The sequence below is a fragment of the Sphaeramia orbicularis genome, chromosome 14 (genome assembly GCF_902148855.1).
Source record: "Sphaeramia orbicularis chromosome 14, fSphaOr1.1, whole genome shotgun sequence".
NCBI classification, from domain to species: domain Eukaryota; kingdom Metazoa; phylum Chordata; class Actinopteri; order Kurtiformes; family Apogonidae; genus Sphaeramia; species Sphaeramia orbicularis.
In genome coordinates, this window is record NC_043970.1 from 50,534,917 (window position 1) to 50,551,497 (window position 16,581).

At 37.8% G+C, this 16,581-nt stretch overlaps 1 protein-coding gene across 1 annotated transcript; it reads right to left on the reverse strand.

Moving 5' to 3' along the window:
* Positions 1-1,465: 1,465 nt before the first annotated feature.
* serpinf1 (serpin peptidase inhibitor, clade F (alpha-2 antiplasmin, pigment epithelium derived factor), member 1) lies at positions 1,466-15,067 on the reverse strand. The gene is made up of 8 exons (XM_030155134.1): positions 14,974-15,067; positions 8,261-8,321; positions 6,786-6,981; positions 6,557-6,712; positions 4,838-5,041; positions 4,629-4,768; positions 3,818-4,028; positions 1,466-2,003 (listed from the first exon to the last, which is right to left on the reverse strand). Exons 2-8 carry the CDS (start codon positions 8,318-8,320, stop codon positions 1,753-1,755), a joined length of 1,218 nt encoding a protein of 405 aa, XP_030010994.1. The 5' UTR covers position 8,321; positions 14,974-15,067; the 3' UTR covers positions 1,466-1,752.
* Positions 15,068-16,581: the final 1,514 nt, after the last annotated feature.

Genomic DNA, 16,581 nt, shown 5'->3' on the forward strand with positions numbered 1-16,581 from the left:
ACATTAAAATAGACTAAAACTAAGGCTAATTTAAAATAAGTAAAATACACATCTAAAATTAAACTTTAAAATACCTACATAAAAATAACAGCACATATTTACAACCTAACCTAGATACATGATAAAACAAAGAGAAACATATGTTGTACTCTCTGCTGGTTGAACAATAAACCTTAAATGCACGAGTGTCTGGACCCCACACTCCTCCATAAATGGGTCAAAAATTACCCATGTGAAAGTCGATGTGTTTTTATGCAACTTTAAATTAATAATTTCTTTTACATTTTGGTCATAAAAGAATAATTTTATGTTTGAAATAATTTTTTTGTTCATTTTTTAGCATTTTCATATTTTTTTTTAAATTTGGAAAGCAAAGTGTATGTATCAGTGGTTCCCAACCTTTTTTGGCTCATGACTCCATTTTAACATCACAAATTTCTGGCGATCCCAGACATTCAAAACAGAGACTTTTTTTCTAAAAATTAATTTGTTTCAGATCATGTAATAGTTTGCTATACTATGTTGCAAATAAACGTTAATTTTAGACAATATTTAGTTTATATAGTATATATTATTATGGACAGAGGCAGAAAAGCCAGATGTAGATTACTGCACAAAGTGAGAATTTTATTTTCTTGGTCAAAATATGTGCAGTCAGTCCAGCTTGGATTTACAAGGAGGACAATTAATATTGAACAAACCAAAAAAATAACTCCAACTATGAATTATGAAAGAGCTGCAGCATCTGAAACTGACCACAATGAACATTTGACAGATAAACAGAACCACAGTGCTGCAGTTTCAGCTTCAGTTTGTCATGTCTTATATGTGTTGTGATTGTCTCTCTCAACTCACCATATATTTTTTTATTAATAAGTTTTTTTATTTTTATTTTTATCAATTACAAGAAATTTCAGGCGACCCCATGTGGAGTCACGACCCCAAGGTTGAAAAACACTGGCGTATACTCTCTAAACATTCACCCCCGACCTCATCAGTTAGTTTTACCCCCAGCTCATCCTGCCATGCCTTCTTAATTTTAGTCATGTCTAATACAGTCCCATCATACAAGATCTTATGAATGTATGACACTGCCCCCTGAATGACAGGGTCAAATTTATTTATGAAAGAGCTGCAGCATCTTTAAACTGACCACAATGAACATTTGACAGATAAACAGAAACAGTGTTTCAGTTTCAGCTTTTCATGTCTTTTATGTGTTGTGATTGTCTCTCTCAACTCACCATATATTTTTTATTAATAAGTTTTTTTTATTTTTATCAATTACTAGAAATTTCAGGCGACCCCATTTGAATTCCAGGCGACCCCACATGGGGTCCGGACCCCAAGGTTGAAAAACACTGGTTTACAACATGCACTGAATGTTGAGTAGATGGTTTTGGTCACTGGTGGGTGTTTGGGTCTTCATAGGTTAAAGTTTGACAAAGTAAAACCTACATCAAAGTCAGGTTTTGTTTCATTGTCGTGTTTATTTCATTTTAACACTTAGGACAATATTTGAAAAAAAATACTTTGCTGAGCTCAGAGTGTTTTAATGGACATTAAAAGTAGAAATTGTGTCAAATCATCATCAAATATTCTTGTTTATATTCGGCAAACAGCTGAATTCCCTCCTAGGACCTGCTAAGAGTGTGTACATGTGTGTCTATTCTTGCGAGGACCATGTTCAGGTTAAAGCCACCATAGTGAGAACTTCAGTTAAAGATCGTCAGGAAGACCCCTGTTAGTGCGTTACATTGTCAGGGCTTTAGGGTTCAACACACGGCCGATGAACAGCAGCGCCCCCGACGCTTCATCTCGGATCAGGTACAGGAAGGGCCGGTCCACACGGTACGACAGGTTGCTAGGTGACGTGGTGACGCCTGGATACTGGTTCCCCTCAGGCGCCGTCTCCATGACAACTTTGTGATGGACACTGGTGAGCTTGGCGGGCTGAGCTGAGATCTTCTCCAGGTCAGTATCTGACAGCCATTCTGAGAGACCTGCAGAAAGGAAAGAGAAACAAAAAGGAAAGGGGATGAAAAATAAAGTGGCAAGAGGGGAGAGGAGAGGATGAAAAAAGATAAGAAAGGATAGATAAAAAAATAAGAGGGATGAAGAGAGTGAAGCGAATAGTGGGATAGGACATAGAAACATCCCATAAACATCACTTGCACTGACTATGTAAGTCATTATTTGTAAACTGGTTTGCAGATGATATCATCCTTTATTTGAATGTTCACCTTTGTTTGGGATAAAGTAGACCAGGGGTGTCAAACTCAATTTAGTTCAGGGGCCACAAACAGCCCAGTTTGATCTCAAATGGGCCAAAAACAGTAAAATAATAGCATAATAGCCTTTAAAGGTGCAATATGTAGGAATTCTGTTCTAAGTAATTATAAAATGGCCTTGACTGTCACCAGACATTAAGGAATCATGTTCATTTCAAATACTGATATCACTGACCGTAGTAGTCCAGCCAGAATATTTGCAGTTGAAAAGCTCAGTGTCAGCCCCGAAATTATGTTTATGTTGACGTTGTGTGTTTTGGTCTGAGGCTCCACCCATCACCTGTCTGCCAATCACAGAGTCAGTAGCCTTTCAGCATCCAGGATGCCAGTTCCCACTGAGCTGCAGCTGGAACATTTCTGATCATAAATGTCTGACATTAATAAACCTAAAAGGCCTCTTATTATTTCCAAATACATCACATCAAAGTGAGAGACAAAACAAGGAGATGTACAGGAGATAATTTAGAAACATGGAGACGGATGAAAGTGGAGAAGAATTTGAAGACTGACGCCGGCTCTCTCTTAGTCTGAACCCCGGTAAGAACCACTGAGAGCCGGGGCCAGGCTGCAGTCTCTTCACCTGGTCCCTTCTCCCAGGGCCAGGCTGCAGTCTCTTCACCTGGTCCCTTCTCCCAGGGCCGGGCTGCAGTCTCTTCACCTGGTCCCTTCTCCCAGGGCCGGGCTGCAGTCTCTTCACCTGGCCCTGGTGAAGAGACTGCTGGTCCAGGACTGGTGAAGAGACCGGGTACCGGTGTAGGACTTGTCTCTTGCCATGGTAGCTCCTTGTAGTTCAGTGTTTTCTGTGGAAGTGACCTCTGCATGTAGCAGTGTGTAATCCGAGGGGGTGGGGGTGGGGGGGTACAGTAGCAATCCATTATCCAAAGGGGGGGGGGGGTAGTCAGACGTCCATAGTTCAGTTGGCGGGTGGAGTACGGTAACAATCCATGAGCCGAAAGGGGGGGGGGCGGAGGGGTTCAGTAGTCTGGCATCTGTGGTTTGGTCAGAGGGGGGGTTACGGTAGTGATCCATGTCGCTTGTACTTGGCGGAAGTACAAGAAAAAGAAGTACCTCCTGAATCTGTGCAAACTTTCATTCGAGTGCGCAGGACGTTTGTCCTGGTCTATTATATATTAGACTTATGTAGAATAAGTCTGGTGATGATTTTTTGTATGAAATTTATGGTGTGGTGGCAAGGATTAGTGGAAACGCTAGTAGTAGATGCTCATGTTGGATCTGGCAACCCCTAGTCTGGGGGGAGGCAGAGAGGATACCACGCTCTACAGTATTTTGAATGTGACTGCAGTACCAGTTTTAGCCACAATCCTACATACGGCACCTTTAAATAATGAGAAATTTTTCTCTTTGTTTTAGTGCAAAAAAGGAAAATTCACTTATAAAATGTTTACATTTACAAACTATCCTTTCAATAAAACATGAATAACCTGAACAACCTGAGATTTCTCAAGAAAAAAGTGCAATTTTAACAATATAGTGCCTCAATGCATCTATGTTATCAAAGGACTCACCGATGTCGCTGAGCAGAGGCAGAAGGTCAGTGCTGTAGCTGAGCCTCAGAACAGGCAGAGTGAGGGACACCTGAGCAGGTAGGAGTGTCATGGACAGGTCCTGAACAAACTCGGCCGTCAGAGTCTCCTCCAGCAGCGTCATGTTGGACGTCACATCATCAGGCAGGAAGACAAACATGCTGACATCATCCTGCATCTGGATCTGGGCGATCTGATTGGACCCAATCAGAAAAGCATGTGTTAGCGATATCACTGTAGTTTACTTGTCAGAAATTTCAACAAATAAATAAAAAAAAATAGAACATGCCAGTGAGATACAGGGACACTGGTCCTATCAAGAATCAATAAGTTGAATTTGTGAGGATGTCAGGTTCTGCCGCTATATTAGAGCCATGTGGTCTTGATGCAGATCAGTCTCCAATAGAAGTGGGTGGTACTTTCACTGGAGGAGAACTCAACTAATTAAATGAAAGTCCATATATGACTTCCTATCAGTAATCAATAGTAAATATCTGTGACCATTTCCATGTTATAAGCCGTCAAAATATGGACCATTACAAGTAAAGGCAAATTTTTAATATATTAAACGCTGTAAAAATAAATAAATAAATTTTAAAAAATGCAAAAATCTAAATTTCTCAAAACTGTAAACCAACTTCGTGGACATTGTCCGGAGGAAGCTACATATAAAATTTGAAATCAATCCGACCAGTAGGTTTATCAGAGAAGACGACCACAAAGACGACAACAACAGACACAGCACCTTCATAATACCTCATGACCTATCAGCCGGTGGGTTAGAAACACTCACTGTGCAGCTCAAATCTGAGTCGATCCCCATCTTCACAGGGTAGTTATCCTGTTGCATCATGGGAACACGAACAGGGGCTCCTCCATCTATCTGGAAGTTCTCTGTCATTCCACTCTGACCAAATCGAGTCGCCCACTTCCCTGTTCACAAACACAGTTTTCAGTATAGATGTCCATGTAGCTGCCGCGCCCCCCCCCAACCGTACTCACCTTTAAAGTAGGTGGCGCTCACTGTGTTCACGCCGGGGCTGCGGGGGAGGGCTTTGGTCAGGAGACGCAGCACCTTCCCCCCCGTCTCCTGAGAAACCCAATCGTTGATTTCTTTCAGGTCTTTGGTGCCGCCCTGCAGTGGTTTAGGACGAACACCGTACTGCTGCTCCACGAGCGTGAAGAAGTCCTGCTTCAGACGAAGACCTAGGAACGAGTTCAGCACAGACAATGATATATCTGCTAAACTGATTGATTTATTAACCTCTGTTTAACCAGGAAAAAAATCCTATTGAGATTAAGAACCTCTTTTACAAGGGAGTGCTGGCCAAGATAGGCAGCAGCAAATACAACAAACAGTTACAAGATTAAACTGTAAAACACAAATTACTGACACATGTCACGATAAATAATTGGTAAAAAAAATAAAAAATAAAAGATAATAATAATAACATTTATGAGCAGATTAAGGAAAACAAGTGCAGGTTATGGAGTCGGCCTCAAAAACTCTGTTTTGACTTAAAAGAAAAATCGAAGAAATTAACTCAGTTACTTTCCAGTCTTTTTGCAGCTGATTCAATGCATACGGTAAACAAAAGCCCTGTGACCCACTTCTGTGCAGGCGTATCTCTTATTTAACTGAGATACAAGATATTAATGTGCAAAAAAATGAAAAAAAAAAAATCCTAAACATAACCTAACAAAGACCCCAAATTGCAAAAAGCTTGGAAAAAAAAATTACAAAATACAAAACTTTGAGGCTGCAATATGGTCACCTCCTCCTCAACATCTTATTAGTCAGAAGGTGGCGCTATGGGCCACGTTACACATGGCTCATAAATAGAGTGGAAGAAGTGTAGAATACATGGGCTGTTTTCCATTTAAAATGACTTTTTTCCTTTTCTGTCATGGATGAGGCAGAGGAAGAATTTTGTCTCCTCATCATTCCATGAAACCTGGTGTTCTAGTAGATCAGGGTTTCTCAACCTTTTTTGAACCACGCCCCACTAACAGCATCATAAGCCTACTGATGCCCCCCCATGCCTGAAAAAAATTATGGGACCAGGGGGTACATAATTCTAAAAGTAAAATGACAGACCTATATGAGGACGTGGTGGGTTATAATGATCTGTAGATAAAGCTGTGAGAAAGTGAAAGTGAGCTCCACTCACATTATCATTGACTACCTACCGCCCCCCAAAAACGAATTTGTGACCACGGGGGTGGGTGGAGTGGGGACGATGGGCCGGACTATATGCAACCCCCCCCACTCACAGACCTCAATCCATGAGTGGGGTTAGAGTATGTGCCAAGTGATTTATAATGTGAGGTACAACAGTAGTCACTAACACACACTCACGACAATGTCACTCGCGACCCCCCCCCCCCGCCCCATGTGCTAGCCCCCCATGGGAAAGTGTCCACACCCCTCAGAGGGGTTGAAAACCACTGTAGTAGATAGCTCAGTCTTCACTATATTGGAGTTAATTCAGCATATGAGCATTTACTCTTTCTGGAAAAAGACAAAAACACCTCAAATAAGTGAAAAATAAAATGAACAACATAACTGAGAGAAAGAAAGACAGGAAGGACCAGATTCTTTAAAGATGAATTATGCTGATTCGTTTAAAAAATGGGGGCATCAAGTGTTTTGACAGAATAAAAGAAAAGCCTGAAATAAACCGTCCCAGGACCGGGCCTGTTGGTTCTCAGGTAACTCACGTCTGGACAGGTAGATGCGAGCGGCGGTGCTCAGGCCTTTTCCGGCCGTCCGGACCGAGGCCAGCAGGTCCCTCAGGGTGTTGTGGAGCTGAGGGTCCTGCAGGGTGTGGTACCTCAGGGCTCTGAACAGCTGCCTCTGAGCGCGCTCAGACCCTCCTGTGGGCAGATGGGAGGGGGTTAGGAGAGCATTGTGCGTACTTAAAACAGTGTGGACAGTGTGTGCCTTCACCCATAGAGAGCTGAGTCAGCACCGCAGAGACGCTGATGGGCGACAGGAAGATGTTTGCCGTGCTGTCGCGACTCGCCAAAGCACGAAACAGGTTATAGCCGAAGTCAGAAGTGGCGGCGCCCATCTTTGTCGTTGGGGTGGTGAAGAGTTCCACATGTTCCTCCTCTCCCCCTGTCTCCTCAGCGCCCGTCTCCAACTGGAAGAGATAAGACATGTGTTACCATGGCAACGGAAAATCCTGCTTTCTGACATTAATCGATATTAATCACTGTGAAATGGTCCTTGTAGCGTTTGACCAAAATACATTATTACAATTGTTAGTTACGCACCGGCTGAAGAGCAGGATTTTTTTACCTCCAGGAGGTACTGTGATCACTTTGCTTTGTGTGTTTGTTTGTGTGTTTGTTTGTTTGTTTGTTTGTTTGTTTGTTTATTTGTTAGCAATTTTACAGGAAACTATTCCAACCATTTTTACCAAATTTTACCCACAGATAGGCCTAGGCCCTGGGATGAACCCATTAAATTTTGGCCCAAGTAGGCCAAAGTTCAAGGTCACAGCAAGGTCGCAAAATCTCCAATTTTCCTATCTGTCATCATTGAGCAATTTTTGAAAATTCATAAAAATTCAAAATGACTCCGATTAGCGTCCAATTTCATACACCTGTATCTTAGAACAATATCTTGTATCTGGCACAAAATTGTCCACATCCACTGTGGAATGTGGACTCTGTGGACATTTACATTTAACATTGTCAATCCCATTTACCACACATTTTTCATTAGAACTCAACAAATATTGAATGGAATTTAATATAATTTGACAAACACAACTGGTACCAAGCTTCAACTTTTTCTGTTGTATGGAACAACCTTGAAACTATTTAATTTAAAAAGAAATAGTCAATCCACACATGCACACCGTTCAGGGTTCTTGGCGGAGGTTTGCGTTCTCTGAACACTTGTTATTATTGTTGTAGCTGAGGTGGCATCATTTTTATTCCACAAAGATTGGATAGTTTTTTTTTTTATCATGGAGTAATCTATTGATTATTTTCTCCATTATTCAACTGACTATTTGGCTTGTAAAATTTAAAAAATAAATAAATAGTGAGAAATTAAATCACAAGTACCTAAATATCAATCAAGGAATTTTTGGAATGTAAGACATAAGTTACTGTTAAAATATCAAATTAGATGGACTGACACTGAGAACTCACAATCATCATTATAAACTAACCCCAAAAAGGAGTTTAACTGTCCAATGTCTACACCACACATAAAAGGGTTAGGTTATTACAGTAATTAAATTAATTTAATAAATTTTGCAGCTCAGAACAAAACTAAACATGCACACACTGCCTTCTGTAACAATAAACACTTCTGAAAAAAAAAAACCCTCCACAAAGTCTGTTCTTTATACTTTTTGCAAAAAGTACGATTAAAATAAGTTGATGTAAATACATAGATCTGAATACCTGAGCCTGAGTCAAACCCAGGACTACTCCAAACACCAGCAGGAAAGTTGTTCGCTTCATCCTGGAGGAAAAAAATCAAATCCAGTCGTGAAGTTAAACACTGAAACTGTCAGATTGAACTCATGTTAGTGTTTGGACGATGGCAGAAGAAATGACACAGATAACTTCACCTGTTTATGTTATGGCAGCTGTGGTACGGGTAGGTTAGGTTTAGAGATTCGGGTGTTTTATTGGAGGACATAGCGGTGACGAGTGGATGTTAGCACATTGTTCACAACAATGTTTCATTTTCCCACAAAGATGACTTGAATAAACGCCTGTCAGACACACAGACACCATGTCTACAGAAACCTATAATTTTGTCAAAGCTAAGCAATATCTGTGGTAGAACTGTGCGATACAGCCAGAAACGTTTTCACAATAAACCTTTTCATATTGGTCAATAACTTCCAGAATAAAAGTAGTGAAATTTTACCATGTGTGAGTCACTGATAAAGAAAAATCAAATGCTGATTGGCTGAAGTTTCCAAGATACAGTCTTGGGTCAAAATGTGAAATTCAAGAATTAACCAGAGAATGGGTTTGACTCCAAAGGAATATTAGTGTCAGAGCTACCAGATCTACTTCAAAACACTGTCTGCACATGACAATGCATTCACTGTACAGGTTCTATCTAGTGTAAGATTTATAAATCTATTGTATAAATGTACATAAACCAATATATATGTGGAATAACACTTTATCATATACCTTGAAAACATCAGCAAACCAGCACTTTTGTTATTTGTTTTCTGATTAATCTTATTAAAATGCGTAACAATTAGTATATTTAATCTCTGAAGCTGATAATTTCTAAAAAAAAAAAAAAAAAAAAAAAAAGATTGTAGACCGGTGTAATAAATTAACATTTATTGTGATAAATATCACTATTTTATTTGAACTTTAGAGGCTGGTTTTCACTAAATGAACTTACACAGAATATGGAAACACACCTGTAATTGTTGATTTTGTCAGTTAATTCTTACTCCCGTATATGTAACAGGGTCAATTATTTTGCAGCAATGTGGGTGCGTAGATGATATTGTGTATTGTTTGTTATAATTACACAAAATCTGTTCATTTTATTTTCATTTCTTTTGCTTAATACCTGACATTATGGGCCTCCGAGTCAGTATGTGGAACTTTTAATTTGAGTCTGTTCCCCAATGAGTCATTTACAGTGTGACACTGCCCGCTATAACTAGAGTTTTCGTGCCTTTACCTCTTCCCTTTTGTTGTGGATCTCTATGGGAGAGGGGCATGTTTTAAGGGGGTCGCTGACCGGAGGTTTTTGTATCTTTGTCACTTTTGACAGGAGCCGAGAAACAATAAACGGAGACTGCCTCCAAAGTCATACGTGCGGGTCTCGTCCTTAAAAAACACAATGCAGAGTCCGACGCCACCGGTTACATATATTTACATCACTCAGAGTTGTAGCCATGGAACTGATACACCATCTTAACTGTTTTCAGAATGTTGCAAACTGGAGCTTTGCTAGTAGATTTTCAGTTCTTCATGTCTACATTGCATTTTAGATGTCACTGAAACACTATTTTTCTTCAGGACTATGTTTGGCTGGTGCTGTGGGCTCCAGCAAAAAAACATGACAACCTTTAAAATCATCCAACAAGCCCCAACGTCAGCAAATCCAATACTGTACATGAATGTCCCATTTGTGCAACTGCTGATTTCTGCACGGAATGATAAACTGTCCTGTTTAAAGCCTTGTTTTTTAGTGGATTTATCGTGTAGGACCACAGGGTCTCACAGTTACAGAGAAATACCACGAAGTTATACAACTGGCTCCAATTTCACCTCAAAAAACAAAGTGATGATGCTGTAAACGCCACGAAGAATAGAATAGAATAGAATAGAATAGAATAGAATAGAATAGAATAGAATAGAATAGAATAGAATAGAATAGCCTTTATTGTCATTGTGTGTGTAATGAAATTAGGAATAATAATGTCAAAGTTAATCAGAAAAACAATAGTAGGTGCAATGTTTCATGAAAACATATTATCAACTGAGAGCTTCTTATTTGATGTGATTTCTGATATGAAATTGAACACACACTTGATAGGAAAATCAAACAGACAACGTTTCTTTTGTTCCTTCACACATCTGGACCTGCTTCTCCTGGATTCACAAAAACAAAACTCTGTCATTTGAACCTCAGACCACACACGCATACACCAGATGCCTGATGGGAAATCCAGCCTCTCATTCCAGCAGACGGTGTCCAAAACCTCAGGTTCTAACGTTCTCACCATTAGACCTGAACAGAACAGTGAAGCTGCTACGAGTCGATAATATTATGAGCTTTTCCACACTGAAAACTTGAGCTAAACTGATTAAAACTGGACAAATAAAATATGATTTAACTAAGAGATTTAAATGCCACAGTGTAAAAATACTTATATTATAATACTAAAACTACACTACTCATTCTAAAAACACTGCAAGATTTAAAGACGGCATTAAAATACACACTGTTGCCCATAAAGATGGAATAAATCATGTTTATCTCTTCTCATGCAAAAGATTAGATAAAAAATACAGAGGTCAAAGGTGATACTGATGTATCTGAAAACACAATTATTCCAACTTTATGGGAATTAAAAGTCCAAAAGTTCAAGTAATTGCCCTGAATTGGGCAATTGCTGGATTATATAATTATTGATGGATTAATGTTTGCCAACTTCAGTTCAACTGCTCTTTATTTGTACTTTTTCCTCTCATCCAGTACATTTTAACACACTTTTTGTTCTGGCTCAATGTTAAAACAGATTAAACATCACATTACAATAATATTGTGATATTATTCAGCAACTATTTTATTTAATTCTTTTGCCAGTTAAGTGTTTTGTCTATAAAATGTCAGAAAATGTCCAAAAAAAAAAGTGTTCCCCAAAGCCAAGATGATATCCAAACATATCGCATTTGACCCACAAGCCAAAGATATTCCATTTATTGTCACAAAAGAGCTATCAATAACTGCCTAGTTTCTTTAACTTTCACTCAGGACAAAACATCTGTATTAAAACTGGAAGGAAATGATGATTTCTGATGATATTTACTGTGATAATTATCAAGTAATAATGACAAAATTTTTGTCCAGTTTGCCCAACTTCACTTTCTGCCTCTTTGATTAGACGCTGAAAATACCACGTCATGGTGCATCAGTGACGATCACACACAACAAACATAACATAAATGATGAAAACAATGTAAAAGACGTAAGATGAAAATGACACAAAAGATGAAAATTCTGATTTACAACATGAAAATGAGGTAAAAGAAGCAACAAAGCAAAAACAATATAACAGTCAAAACCAACATGGAACAGAGAGACTGTGAAAAAAGGTAACACAATAAGATGAAAATGATGAAATGACAACACATACTGGATTATGGAGAAAAGGAGTCATAACAAGATGAAATAAACATTGTTAAAGACAAAACTAGACAAAAACTGTGTAAAAGACAAAATCAACATAAAAGATACAGAAGACAAAACAAGATGAAAATGATGAATAAGACAAAAAAACAACCCAAAAGTCATAACCACATGAAACTGACAATAAAAGAAGCTTTATAGATTGATTAAAGTGTTAACATGTTTTTATCCATATCAGAAACAAAAGGCTGAACATCATTTTTAGTCTTCACATCCTATTCTGTTATTATAATGTGAGGTTCAGTTTGCTTTTGTTTATCAGAAATCTCCTTCTTTTTCACTTTTTCACTGTTATTGTAATAAAGGAGTTAAATCTGTGTTCCTGCTTTTACCAGATTCTGTTATGTGGACCTCCAGATCCATCAAATCCCTTAAATCTACAATGATACATCATCATTGCACTTGTATTATAATAATACGTATAAATCTGCGAAGTAAAGCTGTCAGACAAAGGGAGTTTTTTTTTACTTCACTTCTTTTCTTCATTTAACCAGATTTTTATAAAGCAGCAACTGAATGGAATAGTCTTGTAAATTTCCAGCTGAACATGAACACAACATGGAAACGACTGTGGTTAAAGATGACAGACCGATGATCTAACAGAATCTAAACACTTTCTGCTTCACACAAAAGTCTTTGTATATGAGCAGTGGAAAATCTGACTTTTTTTTAATGCAGTGGTTTTACCGTTTTACTCCAGCTCCTTAAATATTTACATGGAAAAATCCTGCTGTCTTTATAAGAGTCAGTCTTAAGTAGGGGTCATTAAAGGCAAAGTGTGTCTCATTTGACTGTTTGTCCTGTTAAAACCTGCAGATGAACAACTGTCTCTGCTGAAGCTGATGTTTCCACTGATTCTCCTCCTTGATGGTAACAGATTTTGAGGCCACGACCCACAAATTACTCCACGGAACTGCAGAAAAGTTGTTCTTGGCACCAAACCCTTTACGGCCCTGAATGAACTTTGACACGTTTGCATTTATTCAACTGGACTGAAGAGAAGAAAGAAGAAAAAAAAAAAAAAAAAAAAAGCTTCCAAATATCAGAAATATTTTCATCTGAACAAGATCTTATGGACATTCATTGCATTCACTGAAGAAAAAATACACCATGGAAACAAGCTGATTTTTTTTTTTTTTTTTTGCTTGAATTAAGCAAAAAAAATTAAAAAATCTTGAATTAAGCAAAAAAAAAAAAAAATCTGCCAATGGAACAAGTGAAAATGATCTTGTTAAGATTTCTTAAAATAAGATTTTCAAGATCTACTGTCTAAAAATAAGCTCTTATATCTCACTAAAAAGTTATTCTTTAGGTGATTCTGTCTTATTTTAAGTGTGATGAGATATTTTGACTAGAAATGAGAAAAATACACTCGGGAAGATTTTGATTTAGAAGTTATTTCAGACTTGCATGTTGTTTTTTTAGTGTCTACATGTTTTCAGATCATGACAGGGATCTGCTATCAGCCTTTTCCTGTTCCAAACTATTAATATAGTGTCAGACTTTTTTTTTTTTATAAATGACAGGAGTCTCTGCTGCACCGCTATGGGAAAACAAATACATCATTGGAATTTTGTGGAATAATGGGATTCAGTCTCACATAAGATAAGATAAGATAAGATAAGATAAGATAAGATAAGATAAGATAAGATAAAACTTTATTTATCCCACCATGGGGAAATTCCACACTTAGCAGCAGCAAAATAAGTGCAGAGAAAGACGGGTAGAAAAACAACATAAGAGTGAAACATGAAATATAAGACAAAAAAAGAAATCTGGTATTTATAAAAAATATTATGTGAATTTAGATTTAAATAATATTTACATACTTACATGCACATGGTTGTGAAAATCGGGGGGGTCTGGGAACAAGTACTAGCACTAATCTTAGGGACTACTGATGGAAATTAGCACTGCTGCTACAATCTGGCATATTTACAGCTGCAGTTGTTGTAGATGTTCATTAACCCTTTCATGCATACTGGTCACTACAGTGGGCAGCTATTCTCCAGCTGTTCTCTTGTATATTCATAGATTTTGTTGTTTTAGTTCCATATCAGCCAACACAGTGGACGATTAAGCATCATCCCATACACTGTAATTTATACCATTACTGTAACTTCGCTGTTCTTGATTAAACTAATCTGCAGTTACATGTCTGAGTGTAAATCAATTGCTTGTTATTGTTATTGTGCTGTAAGTAACAGGTTTTTTGTTTGTTTTTTTGTTTGTTTGTTTTTTAAACAAAAAGGTTTTTTTTTTTGCATGTTATCTCCATGAAGTGAGTAGTAACCAGTATTAGAATATGTTAAAATATGAGAAAACATCAGATTAGCAGCATTCAAAATGTTTTTATGTCATAGTTTTCACACAATATATCAATAAACACATGTTTCTTTGCTTCAAAATTAAACACATGGTGTCCAGCTGAGTGGACATTTTTGGAACTCTATGAAAAATTGGTTCATAAGAAATATCCCAATCGCATTGCCTTTTTCATGCCTAAAGAGGAATAAAAACACTCAAGAAAAAAAGTCTTGATTAAGGCTATCATAGTTCATGCATGAAAGGGTTAATATTCACTGTCCCTAATAAATAAATAAATAAATAAATAAATAAATACATGTAGTTATCCAGCTGTACAGTTTTAATTTAAGCACCAAAACTAGCTTGGTTCTCAAAACTGAGCAACGCATTTTTTAAAGACATTTTTTTTTTTTTTTTTTTTTTGAAAGAGGGCACCCCAAAGCAATTAGGGCCCCAGAATGTTCCACTGCTGCCCTGATCATTTGCTTTTTCCTTAGTATAAATGCAGTGCAATTACGTAATACCAAAAGTGCTGAATATGCGAGTTTTTGCTGATCCATTAGATTAGTGACCCCGCTGCTGTGAAATCTGAACTATTATATAAACTATTGAGTGGAAAAAGAACTGGCTTTGTGTCTGCTGGCACCGGAGTGGCCAAGATGGAAAAGCTCCAAGTTCGCTCAGACTAAAACGTTTTACTTGAAAACATCCCGAAAAATAAAATGCATATAAAATATCTTTATTATGAGCTGTGTCATGATGAAGCTTTTCTTCTAGTTTGGTTCCAGACTGCAGGATGAGCTGCAGTTCAAACCTGCAGTAAACACCGTGAACATTCCTATAGTTCAACTAAACTTGGTCATAAAAGCGCAAAATGACCAATAAAGTGCATAGAGAGCGCACTCACCTCTGCTCTGTTCTGCTCCCGGACCGTCCACGTCCCTCAGTCTCTGCAGAAGAGTCCGTCTGTCTGTCCGGGAACGCGCTTCCTGTTCCGCGCATTCAGCGGCGCGCGTCGAGCTGCGGCCAAAAACGGCCGGGGACGCGCATGGGTAATAAATCAGCCAAACACAGAATTTAGAAGGTCCTTCAACTTGTGTAAGAGGTTATTACCTTAATTAAAAGTACAAATATGATACTGAAATACACATTTAAATATTTTCTTGGAAAAAATTATATTATCAGCCAAAGTAGACTGTGCAATAAATTACCCTCTGTCACTGTTGGTATCATGTTTATGGATTCATTTTGCTCTATTTTTTTAAGGCTGAGCTCAACTACTGTGTGTACTCTTTGGTAGTTTAGTGGACCTTAACATAACCGTGAATGTAACAAAATTAACAGCTAAACTCAGTTAACAGATACTCATGTAAAGCTCTCTTGGAGAGACAGTCAGCTCTGAAAAAGTAAAAAAAAAAAAAAAAATGGATCACTCAGTTGTGACCTGGAGATACAAAGCCAAGAATGACCCTTTAATTTGTGTTAATCTATTAAAATAAATCAATATTAGTAATGTTTCCAGTCGACCATTATCAAAAACAGATTATTTTCCTCCACCACCACTAATGCCATTTATCTAAAGGAAATAAAAACATGACATTGGACCATAGAGAACATAAATAATACAGGTGTTTTGTAAGTTGTGATTTTTAAACAAAGAGAAAAAATATACAGTGTCCACAACCAATGTACCAATGCATGATCTGAAGTTTCACTCTGCTCATATCGTCACTTTTTTTGTGACAGTATCATTTTCATTTTGTTTCCAGATCTTCTATGTAGCTAAGAAACAACTTCAAAACAGCAAATAAAATGTTACTTTTAATGGTTCAGTGTGTGATATTTAGTGAAATCTGATGGCAAAGTTGCAAATTTCAACCATATGCATATCACCCCTACTCACTCCACAAACACAAAAGTGTTTTGTTAGAATGTATTTGTTTTGTCTGTTCTAATCTTTCTAATTGAGCAGATATTAACTCTGGTCCACACAGACATAGTGGGTGAAGTTTATTCTGAGCTGCTTTATCAACAGACAACTCTGTAGTTGATTCCTCTGCAGAAACAAAAGACTCATTCTTAGGAAACGAAAACAGCAACCCTCTTCAGTGATTATACACTTCTGTAATTAGATCCTCCTGAGTCTTGCACGCTAGACCTTTAGAGTCAATATTATTACCATAAACACAAAGTTTTTCAAAGTAATTATAACAGAAATCTGACAGTCTTAAAAAATATTATCTATCTCAAACTCAGAGAATACAAAACATTGTGATCAATATAATTGCAGTGCATTTTGTATTTAATACTATTAAGCCTTAGTGGGAACACACAGAGCAAGGTTTCATCAGAAGTACAATCTTAAACTTCAGGCTGGCACAACAGTCAGTTGGTTCAGAGCAGATTTCATTCCTTATCTCCTGCTGTTGTCACCTCCAGTCTGTTTTCATCCTGCTGTTGCTCATCCTGGCCAGTGGAGGCGCTACACAGCCACATGCTGCTGCCCTCTGCTGGT

Excerpts from the sequence above, each read along its gene's own strand:
- serpinf1 (XM_030155134.1), bottom strand. The coding sequence starts at position 8,320 with ATGAAGCGAACAACTTTCCTGCTGGTGTTTGGAGTAGTCCTGGGTTTG. Across the intron at positions 6,982-8,260 it reads TGGGTTTGACTCAGGCTCAG|TTGGAGACGGGCGCTGAGGA; the intron begins GTATTCAGATCT and ends TATCTCTTCCAG. Across the intron at positions 5,042-6,556 it reads TCGCATCTACCTGTCCAGAC|GTCTTCGTCTGAAGCAGGAC; the intron begins GTGAGTTACCTG and ends ACTCGTTCCTAG.